The 22,348-nt window shown below is 39.9% G+C and overlaps 1 protein-coding gene and 1 long non-coding RNA gene across 4 annotated transcripts in view; one reads left to right on the top strand and one right to left on the bottom strand.

Moving 5' to 3' along the window:
- Positions 1 to 22,348, top strand: part of LOC141947613 (netrin-4-like) — a 57,991-nt gene that overhangs the window by 9,047 nt on the left and 26,596 nt on the right. For all 3 annotated transcript variants that reach the window (XM_074878862.1, XM_074878863.1, XM_074878864.1), the window contains exon 3: positions 12,559 to 12,822. In XM_074878862.1, coding sequence (XP_074734963.1) covers positions 12,559 to 12,822 — 264 coding nt within the window. The remainder of the gene's footprint in view (positions 1 to 12,558; positions 12,823 to 22,348) is intronic.
- LOC141947615 (uncharacterized) overlaps positions 169 to 22,348 on the bottom strand; it is a 37,110-nt gene continuing 14,930 nt past the window's right edge. Inside the window, exons 4-6 of the long non-coding RNA XR_012630214.1 lie at positions 10,145 to 10,236; positions 1,868 to 1,924; positions 169 to 1,039 (exon numbers count right to left, since the gene is read on the bottom strand). This is a non-coding gene — a long non-coding RNA (uncharacterized LOC141947615). The remainder of the gene's footprint in view (positions 1,040 to 1,867; positions 1,925 to 10,144; positions 10,237 to 22,348) is intronic.

The raw sequence follows: 22,348 nt of genomic DNA on the forward strand, positions 1-22,348 counted from the left end.
ACTAAGTTTAATATCAAACAGCTGAAGACTGGCTGAAAATAATAGAGTATGTGCTCAAAGAGATATTGTGCATATAAATTAAGAAAGATAGCCCATCCCCAAAGGCTTTGCATTAAGAAAATAAAGGGGAAGAAGAAGAGAAATTATCAATGAAAATTAATGGAAATGCTTTAACAAATTTATTTTATGAGAGCTGCACAGGGTAGGATTAACATTGCCTAATTTTACATTGCAGATGCCAATAACTAACCTAGAATTCCAACAAAACAGACATAAGGAAATACACATTTGTAGAGTCTGATTTATCCAAACTGTTTTCCTACTTTATGATGACATGAACTGCATGGTCTTTTTTTTTTTTTTTTTCTCCATATAAAAAATCATAGATGATTGGATGACTTTTAAATACATCCCTTCCCTAAGTTAAATGTAATTTTTCTTGCTGGGCGTGACTGCTCTGATTGTATCAAGCCATAGGCTCCAGAAATGAAACCCTTTAGAAACAGGAAGAGGAAGTGAGCAGCCAGGTTTCACTATCCAACAGTGGGGAAAGGCTCTCCCTTGGTATGGATATTCTGATGTGCTATTAAACATATGCAGAAGGCCTTCTTTTGAAATAAACGTACAATTGCTCTGATAAATTCCTCTGACAAAAACATTAATGACTGCTTAGTAATCAGTTACTTAGTTTAGTTACAACCTTTTCATTCATCAATCTTGAAACAGTTTAGATGGGAAAGAAAGTAAATATCACTGATATCATTTTATAGAGGAGACATAAAGGCACAAAGGGAGATTATAAGACATTCCTATAGTCACAACAAAGGCTGGAGTCCTTTCACTTTCTTCTCTTCCATAGAGAAATCACAATCCTCTTGGTTTCCCTGTCTGGAAGTGATCATGCAGGTTTGGCAGTAATACTTCGCTGCAAATTAAGCTCAGGTGTGAGGTGAATGGTCCAGATAGGCTTTAAAAACATAGTGGTTTCAGCAGCGCACTTCAAAATGCACTTGAGAAGAAAGAAACCAGTGGACTGTACCTGAGACAGGGAAACAGTAGTAAGGAGAGACTGAGTTCATCTTTGTGCAACAGGCTGGGAAACATCTCTGCATATTAGACATCTGGAGCAGATCATCTGACTACTAAACTTGTTCCCGGAGTAGTAATTCTGCTGGTCAGTTATCACGATACATTTAAGACAAATACATCCAAATGTCTTCTTAGAGAGATTATAATTTGCCACGTCAATACGGAATCTAGGCAACTAATATAATTTTCCACTCTTGTGTGCTTTCCAATCAAGAATCTGGAAGTACTTTGCAAGATCCATTTAATGATCTTCAGCACATATATAAATAAGGGTCCTGTTGCCATTCCACAGATGGGGAAAGAGCAGCACAGAAAGGTGAAGTGTTTCATGGTAAAACAGGACAATCCTGGCTGAGTAAGGAACAGAACACAGGGTGTGAGGCAAACGCCTTGGCCTTAAATGCAAAACAACTCTTCCTTCTCTAGTACAGTATCCTCTGCTGCCCTGCACTATGTTGGCTTTTGTGCTTACTTAACCTTGGGGAATATCATTAAGACCATATGTTGCTGCTACAACAAATCTGAGAAGTGGATGGCAGAAAACCAAATAATAAAACATTCAACAAACACAAGCCTTTGTGATTACAAGTGTCAAAATGATTCTGTCAACTTGGGCAGCAACTACACTGAAATGAATATGTGTATGCTTAATCAATCTATGCCGTGGTAGTAGACGTTAGAAAACAATAGTAATAGTAAGAACAGTCACATATTTACAGGTCATACCCCTGCAGATCCCAAATACTTCCATGAACTGTTACATGAATTGAATACGTACAGAGGTCACTTCCTCCACAGGACAGAGAGCTGAAGCTTTAAAGCAGCACACAGCAACCTAACAGAGAACGAGACAAATACTGTTTCACAGCACATTAACCCAAAAGGATTCTGAAGTTCTGGACAGACTTTAGAGACCTCTTAATCAATCCATGAAATGCCACTATGGCAAGGGTGCAAAAGCATCAGGCTTTTCAGGTCAGCAATATGACACAGCAGATTCTTTTGTGAATGAAAATAAAGGAAGGCAGGGTGTAGTTATTTAAAGTGATACCTGATCAGATTTGCTTGAGTCACACTGCTACTCTTACTACAAGTCCCACAGGAGCTTTGCCCATGCACCTCAGAACTGCAATTTTACACCTTATTTTAAAGATGTCACAATGTCACCGGGGCATCTCCTCAAGCACTGACTGACAACTGACTTGGAAGGAAGCTGATTGAATCCCCACTACTTTCATCAGTGTTCTCTGCTTCTTTTTCACCTCCACTCTGACCCATCCAATTACTGATTTTGGCTGAGCCTTGGATTGCTGAGGAGCTCACGTAACAAGCTGACATTTCTGAAATGATCAAAACCATTCCAAGTTAAATGATAATCAATGCTCTGAGATAAATACCAGTTTTCTTTGCTGAGGGGGTTGAAGTAGTTTTCACTGAATGACACTTAGGTTTTTCTTGGGCGTTGTCCTATTCACTTGGAGAAGAGACACAAATTCCTTTTTAAGAGGGCACTAAAGGAATCAAAAGAAGAGATAGCTAACTAAGAACACTTAGGTTTAAAACCCATGTGGGACACAACATGAAACAAGTTTTCAGGTCAACTGGCTTCCAGAACTGAGAATGTGGGTGTGAAAGGAGAAGGTGGTAGAGCCACAGTAACATACATGCATCTGTAAAGTGAGATGCATCTCCCTGAGTCAGCACATTCTGGTGATCCTCCAAGACCACTGAAAGAGGCTTTTCCTGGGAGCACGATGGGAAACTTGGCAGAAGATGAACTCTTAGGAGACCAGAATGGAAACAAAAGACATTTGGGTGAGTGATGCGACAATGTCACAGCAGAACATAATGTATCATGAAGTTAAAGTGTATCCCTTGTCTCTCGTAGATTATCCCTTATCTTTCACCTCTGGCAGGGTCACACATCTCCATTCCCTCTCATATAAGTTAGAGCTGAGACAGAAGGTGTCATGCATTGGGGAACAAGTCCTGTAGAAATGCAAGGAGATTACTTTCTAATGTATCTTTTGCAGTTTTCTTTTACTCCAGCATTACTAAATCCCTTACTCCTGTTCAGACCCAGAGTACTTCTGCAGCTAGAATCTCTCTGAGATCCTAGGTCCCTCCACCCTAATTCTCTGGTCATAAACTTGCTCTATTGATGATTTGCAGTCTAGAAGGCAGAACAATTTATTCACTGCCAATTGCCTACACATCATTTGCTTCCTATGAAGTACCACAAAATCAACACCTAACTTTCTATGCTTATAAACACTTCACAGTGAAAATTCTCCACTAGCATACCTTAAGTCCTGATTGGCCTGTTAAGTACCCTGTGTTTTGCCTGTTGACTTCTATCACTATAAGAAATTATATATTAAATGGGAAACAAGTGCTTCTAATCCTTATCTTGTTCTTAAGGGAGAACATTATTAACTATTCTTAAAGGATAATAGTTACTGCTGTGCTCATCAGCTTCAGTGTGCCAACCTCCAACATACCATCATGAACTAAAACCAACCCCACCTTTTTAAGCTCTGTTCATCTACTGCACATGCAATGCTTGCATGGAGTCTTATGCTTCATCTGAGACCTTTTCTACCTACTTGCCCATACTTCTGTTGTTCTAATTTGAAAACACTGTACTATATACTCATGGAGCTTAAAATAAGCCTTCAGTTCAGCTTATGTAAATCAAAACTCTGGCCCAAACAAAAGGAGAAATCACCACAATGTTGCATCAGACATTAGTGTGACTTACAGTTCAAACATCATATGGGGGAAACAGGGACCGGAATGTTTCAACCTGCATCCTGACAGCACGTGCACTCAAGGATCTGAGAGATTAAGAGCACATTTTTAATAAACTGTAAAATTGGGAAATGAAAACAAATGTTCTCCTCCATCGAAGATGCTGTTTGCATGAAAGGAAGACATTAGCATGCAAAATGGGGTAGAACACTGACCTGCTTATAACCACCAGATCCAAAAGGAGACCCTCAGCCTATTGGGTCTAGCTAGTGGAAGGGAGTTTTGAATCAAAGGCTGGTTCATTTATGTGAGTGTCTGTGTGACAGATGACACCAATGAAGTGTGATATAATAAACCCATTACTGGAATTCACTGGGGGCTGGAAGAATTGTGTATGCCTGAATTAAGTAACTGGTTTCTATGGCAACATGTTAAGTGTGCCTCGCGCAGAAGACCTGTTCGTTCTCCGTTTTGTATCCTGTGGTGACCTCTTTAGGGACAGAAGTCCCCAGCAGTGCCTTTTGTCAAAGATGAGTGGACTCGCTTTGTAGCTAAAAGACTTTTAATCACTCTTCTAAACACACTCTGTGAATGCCAGATGAAGACATGTCATGATGGGATGCAGTTCTGTCTGCTTGAAAAGCCATCAGGTTGTTCAGAGAGAAGCCACAGTCAACCCCATGGAAGGCCTTTTCCTCTGCACTGGCACTGAAGACCTCTGCTGCCTTCCTGCATCTACAGGGACTCCCTGAGCAACAGTTATGGCAGAGGGGAACCACCTGCACACAGACACCAAACCAGAACGGGGACAGAGCTCTGTGTGAAATGTGTGTGATCCTGTTCCAAGGACCTACATTCATGCCAAACCTTTTGATAAACAAAGGAGGATCCCCTGCATACACACACACTCCTCATTAAGTCGCAACATCAATAATTCAAGAGGTCACCACTGAGGCTTCAGTGGCTTCTTAGAGGTCTGATCTCATATGGCAGTGGGGTCGCTGAAAAGAAACATGCTCAGCATATCACAAGGTTGAATTCCTAGTAGCTAAGTTGCAAGGGCAGGGTCTTGCACTGCAGTGAGTTGTCCAACAGCCACCAGGACTGGCCTCTCAAAGTTGCGTGATGCTTGGGTTATTCTGACTTCCAGCCGGAAAGGATTCCAGGAGGGATTAGTCACTAGTGAAGGTAAGTGCCCAAATGTTATGACTAGGGCCGCCTGTTCAACATTTCGTTTAACTTGAACTGTAGAGGAGATAGAATGCAGAGGCAAGTTGAGAGGAAGCAGTTAACACCAGCAGTGTAAACAAGCAGATAACACTGCCAGACCCTGCTTCCCTGGAGGAAGAATTAAGGGGCTCAAATATTTGTCTCTGAAGGGAATTTGAACTGGCGAGGCCAGCCCAGCATTCCCATCCCTGGCAAGTGAACTTCAAGAGGGCACCAAGTGTCCTACTCTGACCTGGGTTGTAGTGAGCCATTTCAGAGACATTTGAAACATTCTAAACCAGCCAGAAAGACACAGTAGGGTTTTTCTGAGTATTGCTTCTGCATTTCCTGAATATACAAGGCAGCAGATATCAAAAGAATTTTTCTTCTCACCCTGTTTTATAAAACCTTAGTAGAGTTGCAGCCTTGACTTTTTTTTCAAGTCTCAACTGTGAAAAAATTCTTGTCTAAAATGCTATACATCTTAGAGATTCATCGTTGTAATTTTCAAGCTCCAGGCAAGAGAACAGTGTCATGGTGAGACCATACACTTAACTAAGTCTGTTCATATGTAAGATTTCAGCCAAGACCTAGAGATGTCAGTGGCTCCATTTACAAGAAATGGATGCTCTCCCATGAGAATACAGCTTGGTTGACATTGGTTGACAGTGATGGTGATGGGTTGTTTTAACTTTCCCCGACAGTTGAGCAGACAGAGTGAAATGAGTCTCCTCGTTCTCAGTCCAGTTCCGGACAGGCTGTCTGCATCACAGAACTCCTTGTGCCACCCTTTGCCATTTCAGAGCAAGTAGCGTTCCTCGTAATGAAGAAGGACACTGCACTTTGTGGGAGCACGGAAATGTTCTCACACCCCCATGTAAGGTGGTGCTATGTAGAATGGAAGGAATTTTGTCCATTCCCTCTATACAGACTGCAAGCTGAAGGTTTTTGTGCCCAATAGTCTAGATATTTTACTCCAACTACATTACCTGGCTTGATAGAAGATACTGCTTCTCCCTACAAACCTTGCCTTTCTACACAGATGTAGAGATTTACATCTGTGGATAACCTGAACCTACAGAATACATTTTGTTTGAGGAAGAGAAAAAGTCTGCATGGCTCTTCATATTCGTCTGACTCTAACTTCAATTGTGCAGTCTTTCCCCATCACCATATTGGCAGCAACGCCTAAATATTAATATTAATGCCACACTGGCTGGATTACTGGAATAACCTCAAAGCAAATGCCGATTGAAGGGACATTGACCCTTTCTGGTTTGGAAAACACAGAATTAATTCAAGATGCCACTGTCTTGGTAGCTGAGTTTACCCAGATCAGAGAAATTTTAAAAATCAAATGTACAATTATTTCTTTAACAAACCATCATATTCTATGCTGGCTTCTGAGTTTTATTCTCTGGAAAAACAGAAAAGCAGTGGATCTTGACTAAAAAACACTATTCCATGAATCATCAGAATGGCCCTTCTAAAAGCAAAGAGAATAACTAGACTTTCTTTGTGCTCCAAACAGTATTTCAAAACAGGAAAAAGATTACTTCTTAGTAAAGACTACTGTACCACAAGATGAAAGAATTAATTTTAGTCAAGGGGCTCCATCAAATCAATCAGAGGATATTTGCCACTGGGTAGGAAAAATTCTGAGACAATTGTTTACTATTCCTTTAAGAACAAAATCAACTCACATGAAAATCTCTTAATGAAGAGGATTTAGGACTGATGAGAGTTTTTATTGCAGCTTCCTTCTGATGGGCCTAGTATAAGCACACAGACATTTCTGACCTCATTAACCTGATTGTGTGCAACATGATCAACATAGCTTAAAGATGATTTGTAATATCAGATTTTTGTTCTGCACAAGGATCTTCTTTTGTAGGAGGCCGTGCACTGGCACTGCCCTCCATCTATGACTCATATTCCTTGACCTTAGGCTATGAGCTTGCAAGGGGGAACCTTTGTTGTGTCCACATCTTTTCTGACTAATACTGGCTGGAAGATCAGGTTAAGAAAACAGAATTATCTGCATCAAGAATGGAGAAGCAAAACATATGGCAAGAAATCAAAAATCTGAGACACTGTCTCCAGAATGAAGATGATCTCTTGATTGGTGATAAAACATCACCCCCTGTGAAGCTGTGCCAAGCTGTGTACAGCAAAATGAATCCTCTAACAGTGGCTACCTTTTTTAGCTTTGCTTACAGCATTCTCCAAACTTCCTTGCTCTTAGAAAGGTCAGGAGAGGACAGGGTAGTGACCATCTTTTTGAGGTGCAGCTGATTGACTTTTGAAAATGAGAATGACAAATATGCGCTTGATAGCAGATATGCAGATAAGCACGAATGTCCTACTCAGCATTCAGCTCCAGTGTCAGCTCCTGGTTATAAGGGAAACTCAGGATCTAGGATGTATTTCCACAAAAGGCTGAGACTATAGAGATGCTGAATACCCTCAACTTCCACCCAATTCAATGGAAGTGAAAAGATTTCTCGGGTGTCCCTTAGCAGACTTCATCACCATCAGATTTTCTTCTGCAGCTGTGCATATGCTACTTTTGTGAAAGCTGCACACTGACGTTTAGAGAAACAACTGAGCAGTCTGTTACAGCAAAAAAAGAACAGAGCTTCCACAGAGCTTGATACCAGATAGAGATTTAATTACATGAGAAATAACTTTACAGTGAACACCATGGGAAGCTCTATTCAGAGCTTGCATCTTAATGTTAAGACCACGCTTCTTTTTCATTACACTTTCTTCATATCTTTCACATGAGTATAGTGGAAAACTGCGAATTTGCATGGTATCTCTGGGAAATAAAAAATGAATCCTATTTCTGCCTTTCTGCAAAAGGCAGAAGCCAAACATCTATCTGTATAGAAGGAATCTACTTCATCGGCTTCAGAAACACAAACCTTGTGAACTAAACGAAGGAATAAATAATACAGTGAAAAGATGGAGTGTGTCTTCCCACAGCTCATGACTCTAGGAGTTCACTAATACTTAGATCCATTTCTAATCTTATCATTAAAACATTTATGCAGAAATGGTTGAGAGGGACAAACTTTTATCTTTTACCTATTATTATTAGAATTGCATGTATTGAACATCCATCTCCAGGGATTCTCAGAGAATTTTACAGATATAAATTTATTTATCTTCCTCCCATTCCATAAAGTACTTGAATACCTGCATCCTATGGGGTTTTTTTTAAAAAGTAAGCAGGACATACAACACACTTCTATTCCTACTGGATTCACTGGCAGTCCAGAACAGCATAAGGCTTAAGTTACTTGCTGAATGTTATACGGAACAATTGCACTGGGGCTTTGAACAAAGAGTCCCATTCCCAACTCTGTATTTTGGTCACAGAGACATCTCTTCCTTTTTTTACAGAAATAAAATTATTCCATGTACCATATAAAATTATCAACCCATATATACAGCCACCACCAATCCGTCTCCTAATTTAGGACTTAATTTTTCTTAGGGAACCATAAACCCAATTGTATTCATTTAAAATATAATAATGTATTTTTAGTACAGGAAAATGTTTAGTGGTTTGGCTTGGGTGTTTTTTTAGGCAAATTATGCATTTACAGAAAAATAATTCAGAGCATGCAAGGTGAGATACTGGATCTGTTTTAAAAATTCATCCCACTCTACAATTATTTGAATGAATACACATAGTAGACTAATAAGTATAATTTACGGATTGTAACATATTGCTCTTGACAGTAAGGCAACACATATGTTAAGGAAGATCTAATGACTGGCACTTTAATGTGAGAAGAAACATCTCAATATTAAAAATGAGCCAAGAGACGGTGATTACATTACACTCTTCCTTGTGCTCAAGGGTTTTAACCACCAATATTTAAAGGATGTGTCCTCCAGAGGGAAGAGAGAGGAAAATTTAATTTTCTAGTTTTATGCATATATGAAATAATGCTGCTAAACTGATATGATATGATATGAAATAAAACTGTGCTACCTCTGTGCAAAATGCAGCTCACCTAAACCCACCTACATTGGCACAACATATCTCCTTCGACTCTGCTGATACAAAATGTCTTTGTTTAAGTAAGTCCTCAATATCTTTGATTTTTACAAAGTTAAGGAAGGCTAATTACTTAGTGGTTGTTGATTCCAGGAAGAACATAAAAATGCCTCTCCCAAAAGACTTCACTAGCGTTATGTCACTGAAATCAGATCTTTAACACTTAACAAGTCTTGCCTTGGGAGAGCTAAAGACAAACAAATCCAGTCTCACCACTGAGCTTATTCCAGACAGAAATGGGTCATGAATTAATCATACAAGCAAACTCTTGTACCTCGACTGGAATGGAATACTGTTTTTTCTTAAAAGGATGCCACAATCCCTATGGGACATCCAAGCTATTAACATCTCTACTCACAAATAATGTTCAGATTTCTAAGGGGATATGGAAAATGCCAAAGCAACTCCCCTCAAGAGATGCAAGGCCAGAAATGAAAATACTTGCAAAACAATAAACCCACAGGGAACCCAACCTTTTTCCAAGCTGTCAAGCAAAGAAACAAAACCAATATAGCTTTGTGAAAGCAAATGGCCCTGTGCTAAGAGAATAGCAACCCAACAGCTGTTCTTTTGCCTAAAGAACTCAGTACTATCTGGATGCCAATTAAGACATGGGAAGGATGGATAATTGACTGGAGATCCCAAAACATGAATCCGTCTCTTTAAACTTATCATACTGTATACAAAATAGGTTTCTAGTAGTGCAGTACAATACACAAGATTTCCTTCACAGTTAAGATAGCACAATGCAAGAGCACTGTCATCAAGCAGAAGTATAATGCCAGACATAGAGTAAAAAGAAACATTTTGGCCACTACCTCATAATTTCTTTCAGAGAAGCCCAATAACAATTCCTGTTCTTCACCTCATTCACCCTTCCTCTCTGTCTCCTGTAGATCCATAGCTGTTCACAACTGGGATCTGAGGGGCACAGAGACATTAAGCCTCTTGTCCAGCCTTGTATAAGGAGGTCACTGGCAGGACCAGTGCAGATCTTGCAGAAGCTAATGACATATTGATTACCTTTTTTTCAGATGCCTTGTCCTGGAGCAAAGTACCTCTAGCATTTATGTTCTCAAGCCAGTGATCTGTTAGGTGTCCTCTGGAGAGCTATCCTGAAAGGAGATACCATGTATACTAAGCATATATATCAGAGAAGCCATAGACAAAAAGCTAAGTGTGAGAACAGAGCTTATAAAAAAACAGTAACTGAGCAGACTGCTTTACCCTTGGTTCTTCTGTGTTATGCCAATCTAAAACAGTTTCACAAGGACTTTTAACCATTAATATCCCAGTAGTTAATTTTTACCCCTGCTTTGAGGTCTCTAGAGCTTAGTAGGCTCTGCAGAACAATTCCATCCAGTTCACTGCCTTGGTCTTAGATTAACTGACCACGCGGGAGGAAGATGTGTGTGTCTGTACATGACCAGGTGCTCAGGACTCTGAGAAACCACTCCACCTCTGTGTGGTCTACAGGGGCCTGGAAAGGAGAGTGGGTTCATAAAACTGGTTTCCACTAAAAAGATCAGACCATCCTGGATTAGGGGAACTGGACAGAGGAGATTTGGTCTTTGTCCTGTGAATCCATCAGTAAGGGGAATGCTGGGCACCTGGACAAAACAGAATGGGCCATTTGCTTATGGTTCCATTGACCGGGGGAATGTAGACACTGGGGTGGAAAGGTCTGGGCTATTTTGTTATGGCTTCATTGGTCAGGGGAATGTAGGCACCTGCATTGCACAGCCTGGGCAATCTGCCCATAGCTCTATCAAACAAGGAAATATGGGCACCTCTGATCTCACCAAACAGGGCCGTTTGCAGCTTTGTAAGTAGCTGACAGTATAAGAGAAGGGAATTAAAAGAAAAAAGAACAGAACAAACAGAAAATGCTGCAGACAGGTGGGAAATGTACCACTGCCTTTGCTGTGGTACTGCCAGGTGTAGCTCTGTGCAAAGTCTGGCAGCTGATTCTGTTAGTGCCATCAACATGCAACAGAATTATCTTCCAGGCATGTACCACAAGCTCTTTTCTGGCTTCTGCAAGCAAAAAGGAGCAAAAGTATTTTACATGCTGCAAGTATTTAAATTGCTTGGTTCACTAGAAAGAAAGAAAAAGAAAAACACAGAGAGAGAGGGCAAGAGGGAATCCCTATGGAAACAAAGCTTTCACTCTGCTAACGGAGTTAGTCAGACAGACACTGTCACCACTTATAAAGCAGGGCCAAAGAACCCTGAGGGCAAGTCCCTCTGCTATGATGGAAAAACTCAACCAGAGGAGAAAATAGCTCTCAGATTGTAGTTAGCATACCCATAGAGGACATCTAAGCCTGGGAACGAATGCAGTCAGCTCTCTAGTTCACTGGCATGGACTGTGGTGCAGCCCTCCATTGCCAACCTCTCCCCAAAAGCAACAGAAACAAACACACCCTGAGAGATACAGAAGGGTAGAGCAGTGCATGAGCTAAAATACAACATGTCCCTTTAGTCACTGTTAAACACCAAATTAGAACTGTGGTACTCAAAACCAAACTGTTGCTGCTCTGGAGAACTATCAAACAGCATAAAAGCTTTGTCAAAAGAGTAACAACCTGCAGACAGCCAGTAGGCACAAAGCACCTTTGGTCCTGCAAGCTCACTGCAAAGTAGCTACTTCTCTTCTCCTAATGAATAAACCGGATGGCTTTGTTTGAAGACAGGGTTCTCTCAATTCTTACTCACCCTAAGCCAAGCTGTGTTTTCTAGCACATAGTTCAAGTGACCAAGCCAAAAGTCTGATCACAGTTTCCACTTATTTCACACATCCCCTTAGTGCTTTAGTTTACCTGACTCTAGAACACATGCTAAAGCCACATTCCTAAAATGCTTTGAGAAATTTGGATGGCGTTAATCATAGAATCATAGAATAGTTTGGGTTGGAAGGGACCTTAAAGATCATCTAGTCCCAACCCCTCTGCCATGGGCAGGAACACCTTCCACGAGGCCAGGTTGCTCCAACCTGGCCTTGAACCCTTCCAGGGAGAGGGAATACTCTATTTATGCTAATAAATCTTGGATCTCTCTGAGTGACACAGTTGACACTTGGCTCAGAAACACAAGGAAGTAACCAGCACTTGAGAAGTTACCACATACTGGCTGAACTGCAAGAAGTGACAGGGAGAGATGTTTAAACTAAGGCATTTCCTATCTCACATCTGAGATGGGATGAAAGCAGGAACACAGTCACTTGCTGTGGCTTGGCCAGCTGGTGGTAACTCAGCTGTGGTGTTCTGGGATCAGTCACAGCCACACAACTGCTTATGTAGAGTCTTCTAAATATTACTTTTGCTTTTTTACTTTTAAAATTTTTTTATTACTTTTTCCTGAACATCACCTTGGGATGTTTGCTATGTATGCAGAATCCTATATCTATTCTTGGATGTGTATCTTCTGTCTTTCAGGTGATTTATCGTGCCTTAAGTCCGGCTAACAAGATCGAAGACCCCTATAGTCCCGAGGCTCAAGATCTCCTGAAACTCACCAACCTCCGCCTCCTTTTGTTAAAAAGACAGGAATGTCCATGCTATGGTTCAGGATTGGTAGAGAAACCCCAGAGATTTGCCCACTATGCTATTTATGACCTGATCATCCGGGGAAGCTGCTTTTGCAATGGGCACGCAGAGGAATGTGAGTTTGCCAACAAAAGAGGAGTCACGGAGAACGTGGTGAGTTCTAGACATTCACTAACTTCTTAGACTTGTTATCTGCTTGTGCCTGTACAAACTGTACATTTTGTGTACGTTCCTGTCCAAGCCTCCCTAAGCCTAGCTAAAAAAGGGCAGCACTGTCAATCCATGTTAGTGAAACCTAAACTGCTCTGGGAAAAGATTTCCTACAACCCTTGCTGCAGTTCCATGTGTATTAATTGCATTGCTAGAGATGAGTCCTTCTAAAAACTCTGGACCTCAAAATACCTGTAAATTGTGAAGAAGCCTTGTAATTGGAACAGAGATCCAACCCCAAATATAGTGAATGAAATCTACCTATGTGCCTGCACAGAACTTAACTAATCTCTTTGATGCAAAGACTGTCCTGACCAGAATTTCAGTATCAGATCTTGAATTTCAGGTTTTCTGGTTTGTGAGACATAAGCAGTTCTGTCATACTTAGGGTTTCAGCCTTTATTTTTAGGTTTTCAGCCTTCTGTGTTTTTGTTACTTTCACTACATAAGACAGCAGTATTCAGGATATAAGCATAATTTCTACTCGCCCCCTCTTTTACCCATTCAGCTTAAAATAAGTTAGAATAACTTTTTAAAAAGCCCAATCTTGTAGGAAAATTATTCTGTAGTACTATGACTAGTTCCTCCCTATTCATTCTTTTAGCTGTGTTTGACCTGGATGTGCAGAAGATGTGAGTTGTGTTTGTGTGCATACTCAGAAGTTGTGATTCAGGGGGAATGACCGCTGTCTCCTTTTGGATTTAGCTGCAAGTATTATATTGAAGAACTGTAATAACAGTCAGAGGGAAATTATGTTAACCAAATACATCTAAACACATACATCTAAGCACGTACATCTAATAAACACATACAGCACAGACAGAATTCAAGCCACTTTAAACTAGCCAGTGGCTCCACTGGTTCCAGAAGGCTGACTGTTTCTATAATGGGTTTTGAAAACCAAAATAACCCTTAGACTTTAGTCTCTAGTGCACTCTGACATAATAGACTCAAGAAATACATCCTCAGCTAATTTCTGTCCCTTTAGACATATGGTACACTTGAAATTTTGGTTTATTTTCTTCTGGAATGTGTATTCATTGTCTTCCTTTCAACTTTTCTAGGTTCAGAGGTATACACTGTAAGACAATTAGTACTGTATGAGTTTCACAATATTTGCAAAATCATTTCTGAATCAGTTCCATCTGTGGTATAAATCTAAGATTCAGCTACAGTATTCTAGCACTAGGTAATATTATCAGATTCTGTTAACTATAAATATAGACTCACTTAATACATAACTGTGTGGAGAAAAGGAGTTTATAGAGTGCATCCTCCCTATTGCAAACTGTTAAATATACACATAGTGAAACCAAATAGATGAATAACTTATTAAATGAATACAGCTGGTAGAAGAATAAACGCTCTGCCCATCCGAAAAGGAAAACACAATATTGTGTATATTACTGGCATGACCATTGTAAACTATGACTGGATTTTTTCCCCCCACTAGTCACAAGGGAATAGAATCTTTTTGTGCCATCAATGACTTCATGGGGCAGAAGGTGAAATAGTTTTGATGAAATGCACTTCACGAGTGACTCATGTTCCAGAAGGCAAGAGGGTGGATGCATCACATCATTCGCACAGGCACATATATCAGCCAGTCTTTACCTAAGCAGGGATTCAAATGCAGCAGTGAGAAAAGTGAGAAAAGCCTTCCAAAGCTTTAACTACCCCTTTAATCCTAGATGAGCACTGGAAAAGACCATAAGGGAGCTTGTCTGAATCCTCGCATAAAGGTATGATCAAGCATACCTAAGCCATTCACTAGTGAATGTTTGTTGAACTAGTTTTTGAAAATCTCCGATGAAGGAGATTCACAGAATCACAGAATCATCAAGGTTGGAAAAGACCTTGAAGATCATCCAGTCCAACCAAATAGCAATAGCAACTGTCAGTAGTTGTTCCCATTTTGACATTTTGAAAGCTCTTCTTTAGTGCCTGCCTAAATAATCTCTGCTGCAAATTAAGGTGATTCCTTCTTGTCCCCTCTCCCCCAGTGATCACAGAGATCCTCATTCTGCAGGTATGATTGGAAGGTTCTTACCATATCCTTCATTAGTTTTTTGGTTTTTTGTACTAACCAGAGAAGTGTGAAACCTTAGGTGGCCAAAATTTAAAATTCTACTCCCAGATCATACAAGTCTGGAGTAAAGATGATCATCCTACTTTGATCCTCTTTTCTGTGCTTTAGCCATTACACCCTAGCTCTTTCTCAAGTACGCACTGAAAATCCACTCCTGGAAGAGCCAGGTTTTTGGATCCTTTTACATTTTATCTAATACTTACTAATGATGATGTTGTAGTGGAGGGAGTGTTCACACAGGTACAGATCTCAGGATCTGGTTTACATAGCTAGCATGAGGGAGTTTATATAAGTGTATAACTTTGCATCTTACAATATGGTAATCTCCATGCCTACATGCAGAAGGAAAAGGCCTTTGTTGTTGAGTGGTGAACACCAATGATACATTTCATATCAGCCAAACTACACTGCAACAAAAATCTTGCAATATCTTGGCAGAGACAGGAAAAATGCTCTACTTTCAGTTACATGTTGACTAAAACAGGACAGGGAAAAGAGATGTTAGAAACAAACATTGCATGTCCAGAAAGGATCTGATTGATTCCACTAGCTGCATCTAATATTTAATGAACACACGAGCAGAGCAAGTCTCAAGACACAGTTTTTAATGTGGCTAGTGTGGGTGATATCACAGCATGAAGGCAGAGCAGCTTCATGTTTCCTGGGTTTCTGTCAAGTAATTAAATAAAATGCTGGAAAAATACAGACCTCCACAGAAAGGCTTAAGTAAGAGGAGTTTTAGTCTCTTAAGAGTTTAGAGCCCTACAATGTATTTATTTTCTGTAGTTAACGAAAACAAAAGCAAGTCCATGTAGAAAACAATTGTAATTGTTTGCCATGGGATAGGCCCCAAAACTGAGATCATTCTGCATTTATGTCTTGGAAGAGGCATAATTGTCCTAACTTGTAACTCTGCTCTTCTTACTCTTGAAAGAAATTTGTTCTGTTTGCAATAATTCTAACACTGCTAGACTGATACTATATGGAGGATAAATAATGGAGAGAAGCAAACTTCTTGACACTTTTGAACTAACACTTTTCAACACCATTTTGGAGAGGCTAGATGATCTATGACTACTAGATGATCTGTCAATGATCAATTTATCTGGGGATCTGTCAGTTCAGTCATGACAACCCATCCAGCTTCTGGCTTCTCCACTAAGGCTGCTGATAAGAAATGCAGCTCTGTGAGAAGTAATGTCACAGATGCCACAATGTCATAGAAACAAATGGATACCAGAGAGCTGCAAATTGTAAAACTGACCTCCAGTTGGTACATTATTCCTCATAGCTTGACATTCTAGATAGTTTCATGCATATTCTCTCTGGTTATAAGTCCTTTGTGAAAATACTAAGTACAGTAAGGTTCAAAGTAGACTTCCATAGGATCCAATGGAAATGTCTTTTGACTTCTAATTTTGGCAGCAAACCAGTAATAATTACTCCTTCAATATGGATTTGTTTTTGAACAAGCCATGCACCCACCTCAACACAATTTATCTAGATCACATTTCCCTTATTAACTACTGAGACTATCATGTCAGACAGGAGAAAAACTTTGAGAAGTGAAGACGGGAGCTATAAACAATAGGCAAGAAACTTCTGGACAAACATATCTTGAATTTGGCGTTTGTTGTTATCAACAATCATGTTTTCTTGCCTTCTATTTCCTTTCCTCAGACCAAAAGAAAAAAAAAAAAGACAGAGATGTCACACCCAACTTAAATAGCTTCTTATGATAGCTAAGGACAAAATTCTCCTTTCTGAATTTCACAGCCTGTATTATTCAAACTCTTACAAGTAGATCCTTTGTCAGTGAGGGAAATTATTGAGATCGCATTTTGCTGCAGAACCTACAGAGAAGCATTTTCTTTTAAATGGAGGGCATTAATATCCCATTATAATGGAAAGAACTGCCAGGACCTTGCCACCTGAATACATCTAGTCTTCTTCTACCATTGGATGCAATGGAACGTAACCCCGTCCCAGGTATCACTGTTGCAGGACATACAAAGTTATGTGTTGCTCTACAGTAAATTATTTATTTATTCAGCTCCAACAACGTTAATAAGAGCTGTCAGGTTTAGGATCTGCTTTGATGACACATTTCAGCTGAGTCCAGGGGTGCTTCCAGAACAGTTTACAAAGCAGAAAGCGCACATGGACAGAACACAGAATTTAGACCAAAGTCCTTTGTGTTTGCCAAACATTTCACAATTCTCTTTCTAGTCCATGAGAAGTATGTATGGACAGATGAAAGCGAATGTGGATTAAAATGTTTTTGTTTAAAGCATTAGGGGTTTTTTACTTGTTAATTATTGGTACCTACACTGCCAGGAAATTCTTACAAGTGGCCTCGGATGTTTCTTTTGCTTCTTTATCCTGTTTACAGAGACAAACTAGGCTCCCTGTGGGTCTGATCCTCCACAATGAAGCAAATGGAAAGTTTTCCAGTTACTTCAAAGGGAGCAGGATCTGGTCCTAAGTAAGATTCTTTGTTTGGCATAATGGAGGTTACATAAGGTAAAACTTGTTTTTCTACAGCAATTTTCTAGGTGACTTGGCTGTCGTATCCCTTGCAAATATTACCTCCTCTTCAAATATCTCGTGTAGTTCTACTGATAATCCCCAGCTAAGTTTTCACATTATCTGATCCAAGCCGTGCCAGTCTGTATTGATGTCCAGCACGCAGAGGTGCAGGAGGTGCTCTCTGTTGTCATTGGCAACTCAAAGAGTAGGTTTAGTTTAAGAAAAATTTATTCTGTGTACATCAGCTATGTGAGTAGCATCAAGAATGTTAAAAAAAAAAAAAATTACAAGATCTTCTAGATCACATCAGAATAAATTGTAGAAACAGATCCCTGTGCTGATTTTTTTCCAAAAGTTAAAACTGAATATGGATTTCAAGCTCTGCTCACAATGATCTGAAAACACAGAAGAAGATCATATAAACTATGGAGCAAAAAGTAGTCATGAATTACATGAACTACATGAAAAGACAGTGGTGTTGCTGACACCTTTGCTACCCACACTGGACCAAAGCATTTCACAGGAATCCTTGTGGGAACTTGCAGGTGGATAAGAAAGTTTCAGATATTTGTCTTCAGAGATGATAAAGAAGCTGACAGGGGAGCATCATGGAAAGATTCTCTTTAATTTTCTTTAAATTTTCTTTAATTTTAGTGGATAGTTTTAGTGAGTTCCTAGATTCCAAGGGCAAGATGTGCTTCAAAACTGTGACTCTAAATGACAGTGAAGTTCTCAAACAATTACTTAGATAAAAGTTGGAAAAGAACATTCAGACTTGTAGGTCACATCCAGAAGATCCTATTCTATCACATTCCGAAGTCATCAGAAACCTTAACTGAAGAAGACCTAAATAAATCTAAAAAAGAGCTTTTCTATACATCCCATGCTTCTCTTGCTGTTTCAGAGTGACTGTGAGGAAGACCAAGACTTTAAAGTAACACCTCCATTACTGCCAGGAGTTGGTTCTTGGCCACCCCAAAAATCAACACCCCTGTCCTTCTGAGTTGTTAAAAATTTGAATCCAAATGAAAATATGATGCATATTCCCCCTTTATTTTAGATATATTGTATCTTCCAAATTCAAGCACACCTCTGGGTTGGTGTCTACAGTGTTTCCTTTCAAAAAATGTATGCATTCTGTATGTTTCTTATAGTTTTGACTTGGATGCTATGTCAGGTATCTCCTAGAATTGCACAGAAGCTGTAGTGGTAGTCCTGAGGAAAAGATCTTAAAGGTTTCGAGTCCTGTTCAGTACAGAGTTAGGGTCTGTAATCTGGGTTCCTCTCCGTAGTTTTTGTGAACATTTCTTGTTTTGCTGGCTCTCCAACACTAGACTCAAACTTTAACGAGGTTCTCCTACCCTCCCAATAGAATCAGCCCTCCTTTGCATTACAGCCATTCCAGCTGAAATAGCAGGGACACACATAAGCAGTAGTTCAGCCAGTTCTGAACTGACATTCAGGTAAGGTTCAGGTAATGTTAGGTCTAAAATGGTTCCAGGGACCATTCCTAGGTGGTTTAATAGAAAGTTCTGTGCACCCTTTGCCTCTCCACTTAGCACTGTCCACTGAAGTGCAGGCAAGAGCAGAACTTTTGTGCTGCTGTGCAGCCTCATCCACCTGTACTGGCCAACACACTCACTTTTAGGGGGGACATATCCTTCCTTCTGTTGAGCTCTGAAATTAAATTAGTCTGTGAGTGCTATTTCATCTTACGAAGGATGGCTAATTTGGCTACTTTGCTGTACCCTGACAATAAACCATGGCATACTGCATCTTTAATTTGCTTGTTGCTCATAGGGTGTGTGGGCTGTGTTTCTACCCTCTTCTGATTATATTCAGTGTGTTTAACTTGATAGCCATGCAGGTTCTCCATGAGCTCTTCTGAGATCCTGTGGTTTGCAGCCAGAGCATCTGGCATTCATACTATGAACAGGATGTTTTGAGTATCTATGATTTAGAAAATAACCACAATTTTGACAGTATGATCCATACAGTGGTTCAGTCAGCAGGAATTCTGCAATTATAAAGTCAACAAGTTTTTCCTACATTTTATTATTGTTGTGGAAATGTCTTTTACTACTACTGAAGTCCAAATCAGAAAAACATGCCTATTCAGGAATGGTGTTTAAACACATGTCTAAATGCTTTCCTGAATCAGGGCTCAGTGTAGATCCACCCATGCAGACACTCATCTTACTTGTAGGAAGCTGTCTCTTATTTTGTGGATGGGGTAGCAAACAATTTCCTATTTGACATTATTAGCCTTTAAACATAGCTTTTCTTAAAAGCAATGGCTATAGGTGAGCTATTTAAATTTATTTTGATTTTATTGCATAATTGCTGTCATTAATAGTGGTTTTGTTGTTTTAGTCACTTAAGAGATGTTCTCTGCTACTTTCATCTCTGTGAAAGAACCATAATAACCCTGTTAGTAGAAACATTCAGCTGGAAACACTTGTAAATATATTTTAGGTCTGGTAAAGTATGTCTTATATTTCTTTTAAGGATTCCTTTTCACATTAAATCTACAAGAGCCTGCGTGTGAGTCTGTCTAAGAGAGAGGAATAATTGCTTCCTATCACAGCTATCAGCCACTACTTGCTACCAATACCTCTCTAATGTCTCATAGTACAGCACATTTCTGAGGTTCTTTCATTTAAGTTCCATTTAATACATACTGTTCTGACTCTCTGAGTTGAATTTGACACAGCCACCGACACTAGGAAGTTGCTGTGATGTGACAATCATAGCAGCTGCTGTGTTTGGCCTCATACATTAAGTCTTTGTGTTTTTAAGCTCCCTTGGGACTGAATAGACTGCTATGTTCTGTCCTCAGCTCACCTACATGTTACTAGAACAAACGTTTTCAGTCTTTTACCAAGGCTTTTCAATACCCCAATAAATTTCCCAGTAATTTAAGCAAATCTTTAGTCTAGAGTTGTACCTTGTGTGTGCATGGAGTTTGCCTTTTAATTCTTTGGCAGCAGGTGCACACAAAATATGGAGAAATTTGGCACAGGATTATAAAAAACTCGATATTACTCCGTGCAAAAGTTATAAAATCCTACATATATTTCCTCGCCTTGGTTCACTCACTGTGCTGAAAGGGTCCTGAGGATTAGTCCTGCACCCTTTAGGTGTTTAGAATCCTTTCCTTGCTGTGCACAAGTTTTATGCTAAATCATAGACTTTCTCGCCCTTTTTCTCCCTTCCCAGATTCCTTATAAATTTGGCTGGTCCTGCATCTTTTTCAGCCCTGCCCTTCCCCCACTCTCCAAGCTCTAGCCATCTGCAGAGAAGTTGCAGAAAACTAATTTTTTCTTGGCTTCATCTATTCCATTACTCAACATAATTTCACTTGAATGGGAGTTATGCATGCTGCCAAGTTCCCTCAATACAGAGGTAAAAATTCAGAGAAGAGCTCACAGGCCCACTTTGGGAGTGGATTTTCGATCACACACCTCTAGAGCCACTGTGGATTAACCAGTAGAAACCCAGCTAAATTGAGAGTTGCTGGAGTTAGCCAGGGGTATTACAAAGTAAATGACAGAATTATTTTGCCTGTTGAATGAACAGGTCATGTCCAAACTTGTCCGAACTGTCCACAGTGTGCTAACACATTATGCCTGACTGTAAATCCACAAATCCTTGTTCAGATATCAGAATCTAGAGCTTCTCTCCTTTTCTCCTCCCTGAAAACTAATTCTGGGTCTTTCTGCAGCAAAGGTTGGCAGTCAGGCCAGACTGTTCAGTAGCATCAGGAACAAAGCCTCGAATGAGACCAAACTCACTTGTGCCATTCACTTTCAGGAGATTTGAACAGTGGTATTTACTTGTTATGCTGTGATTCAGGAATTCACCTATTAAAATACTGAGCCTTGCTCCCCTTTCTGCTTTCTCCATTCTTAAGACACTCACCAAGAGCTGTTACCTGCTGTAACTCAGGGGCTGCATTTCAGCATGACAGCTGTTATACAAGTAACAGCAGTTTTTTACAGATTAACAATAGAGTTGTTGGCACGGTAGGTAAAAATAAGAGGATGGCTTAGCCCAAACATGAACAAAAATCAAGCTAGCATTCAGAAAGAAAACAATAAGAAAGCAGAGTGAAATGTGGGCTAAGGCACAGCCAGACGTGTGTGTAAAGACCGATGGAGGTGAATTCAGGCAGAGGTTGGAGTTGTGTCTTGAAACTGTCACAGGCTGAGTTATATTCCCTGAGATGAAGCATGAATTTTGTACCTCTTCCGGTCTCTTTATCCTGCTCTTTTGTTACTGTTCAAAAGGTCTTAGTGATGCCAGTCTGAATATTCAGCTAAACACTATCACTGATTTTTCTTCGCTGTTACCTATTCAGTGAATTTGAACGAGCAACTGCTCATTCACTCACTGCTGTGGAGACCAAAACCTGTATGGGCTCAGGTGGCCTTGCCACAAGTGTCCCAGCTCTACTTATTCCCTGCCAAGTTCCCTCAGACTTAATTTACCAAAGTGACCAAGTATGAGCCAGAAATTCAGTTACCTCAGAAAACACCCATATGTGTACTAGTTTTTAGACACATACACTTACTATACCTTTTCCCAGAAACCTGCAAGTGACATAGGAAAATAATGGCTTTTTTTCATTCCTGATTAGAGGAGGAGTTTGAACTTTCAATCTATCCATAGCAGGCACTGTAATCTGGGACTTACTCCCAAGCCATCCATTGTTTTAGGTCTTTGCAAATTTGAAAAAGGTGAAGGAAATTTTTAATTTGGCCTCTTAAAAGTCATATGTGCTCTTCTCAGGACCTGATATTGAAGTATTTATTATAAATCTGCATGGATACATCTCTTCATTTGGAGAGA

Source organism: Strix uralensis, chromosome 10 (assembly GCF_047716275.1).
Source record: "Strix uralensis isolate ZFMK-TIS-50842 chromosome 10, bStrUra1, whole genome shotgun sequence".
Classification (NCBI taxonomy): Eukaryota; Metazoa; Chordata; class Aves; order Strigiformes; family Strigidae; genus Strix; species Strix uralensis.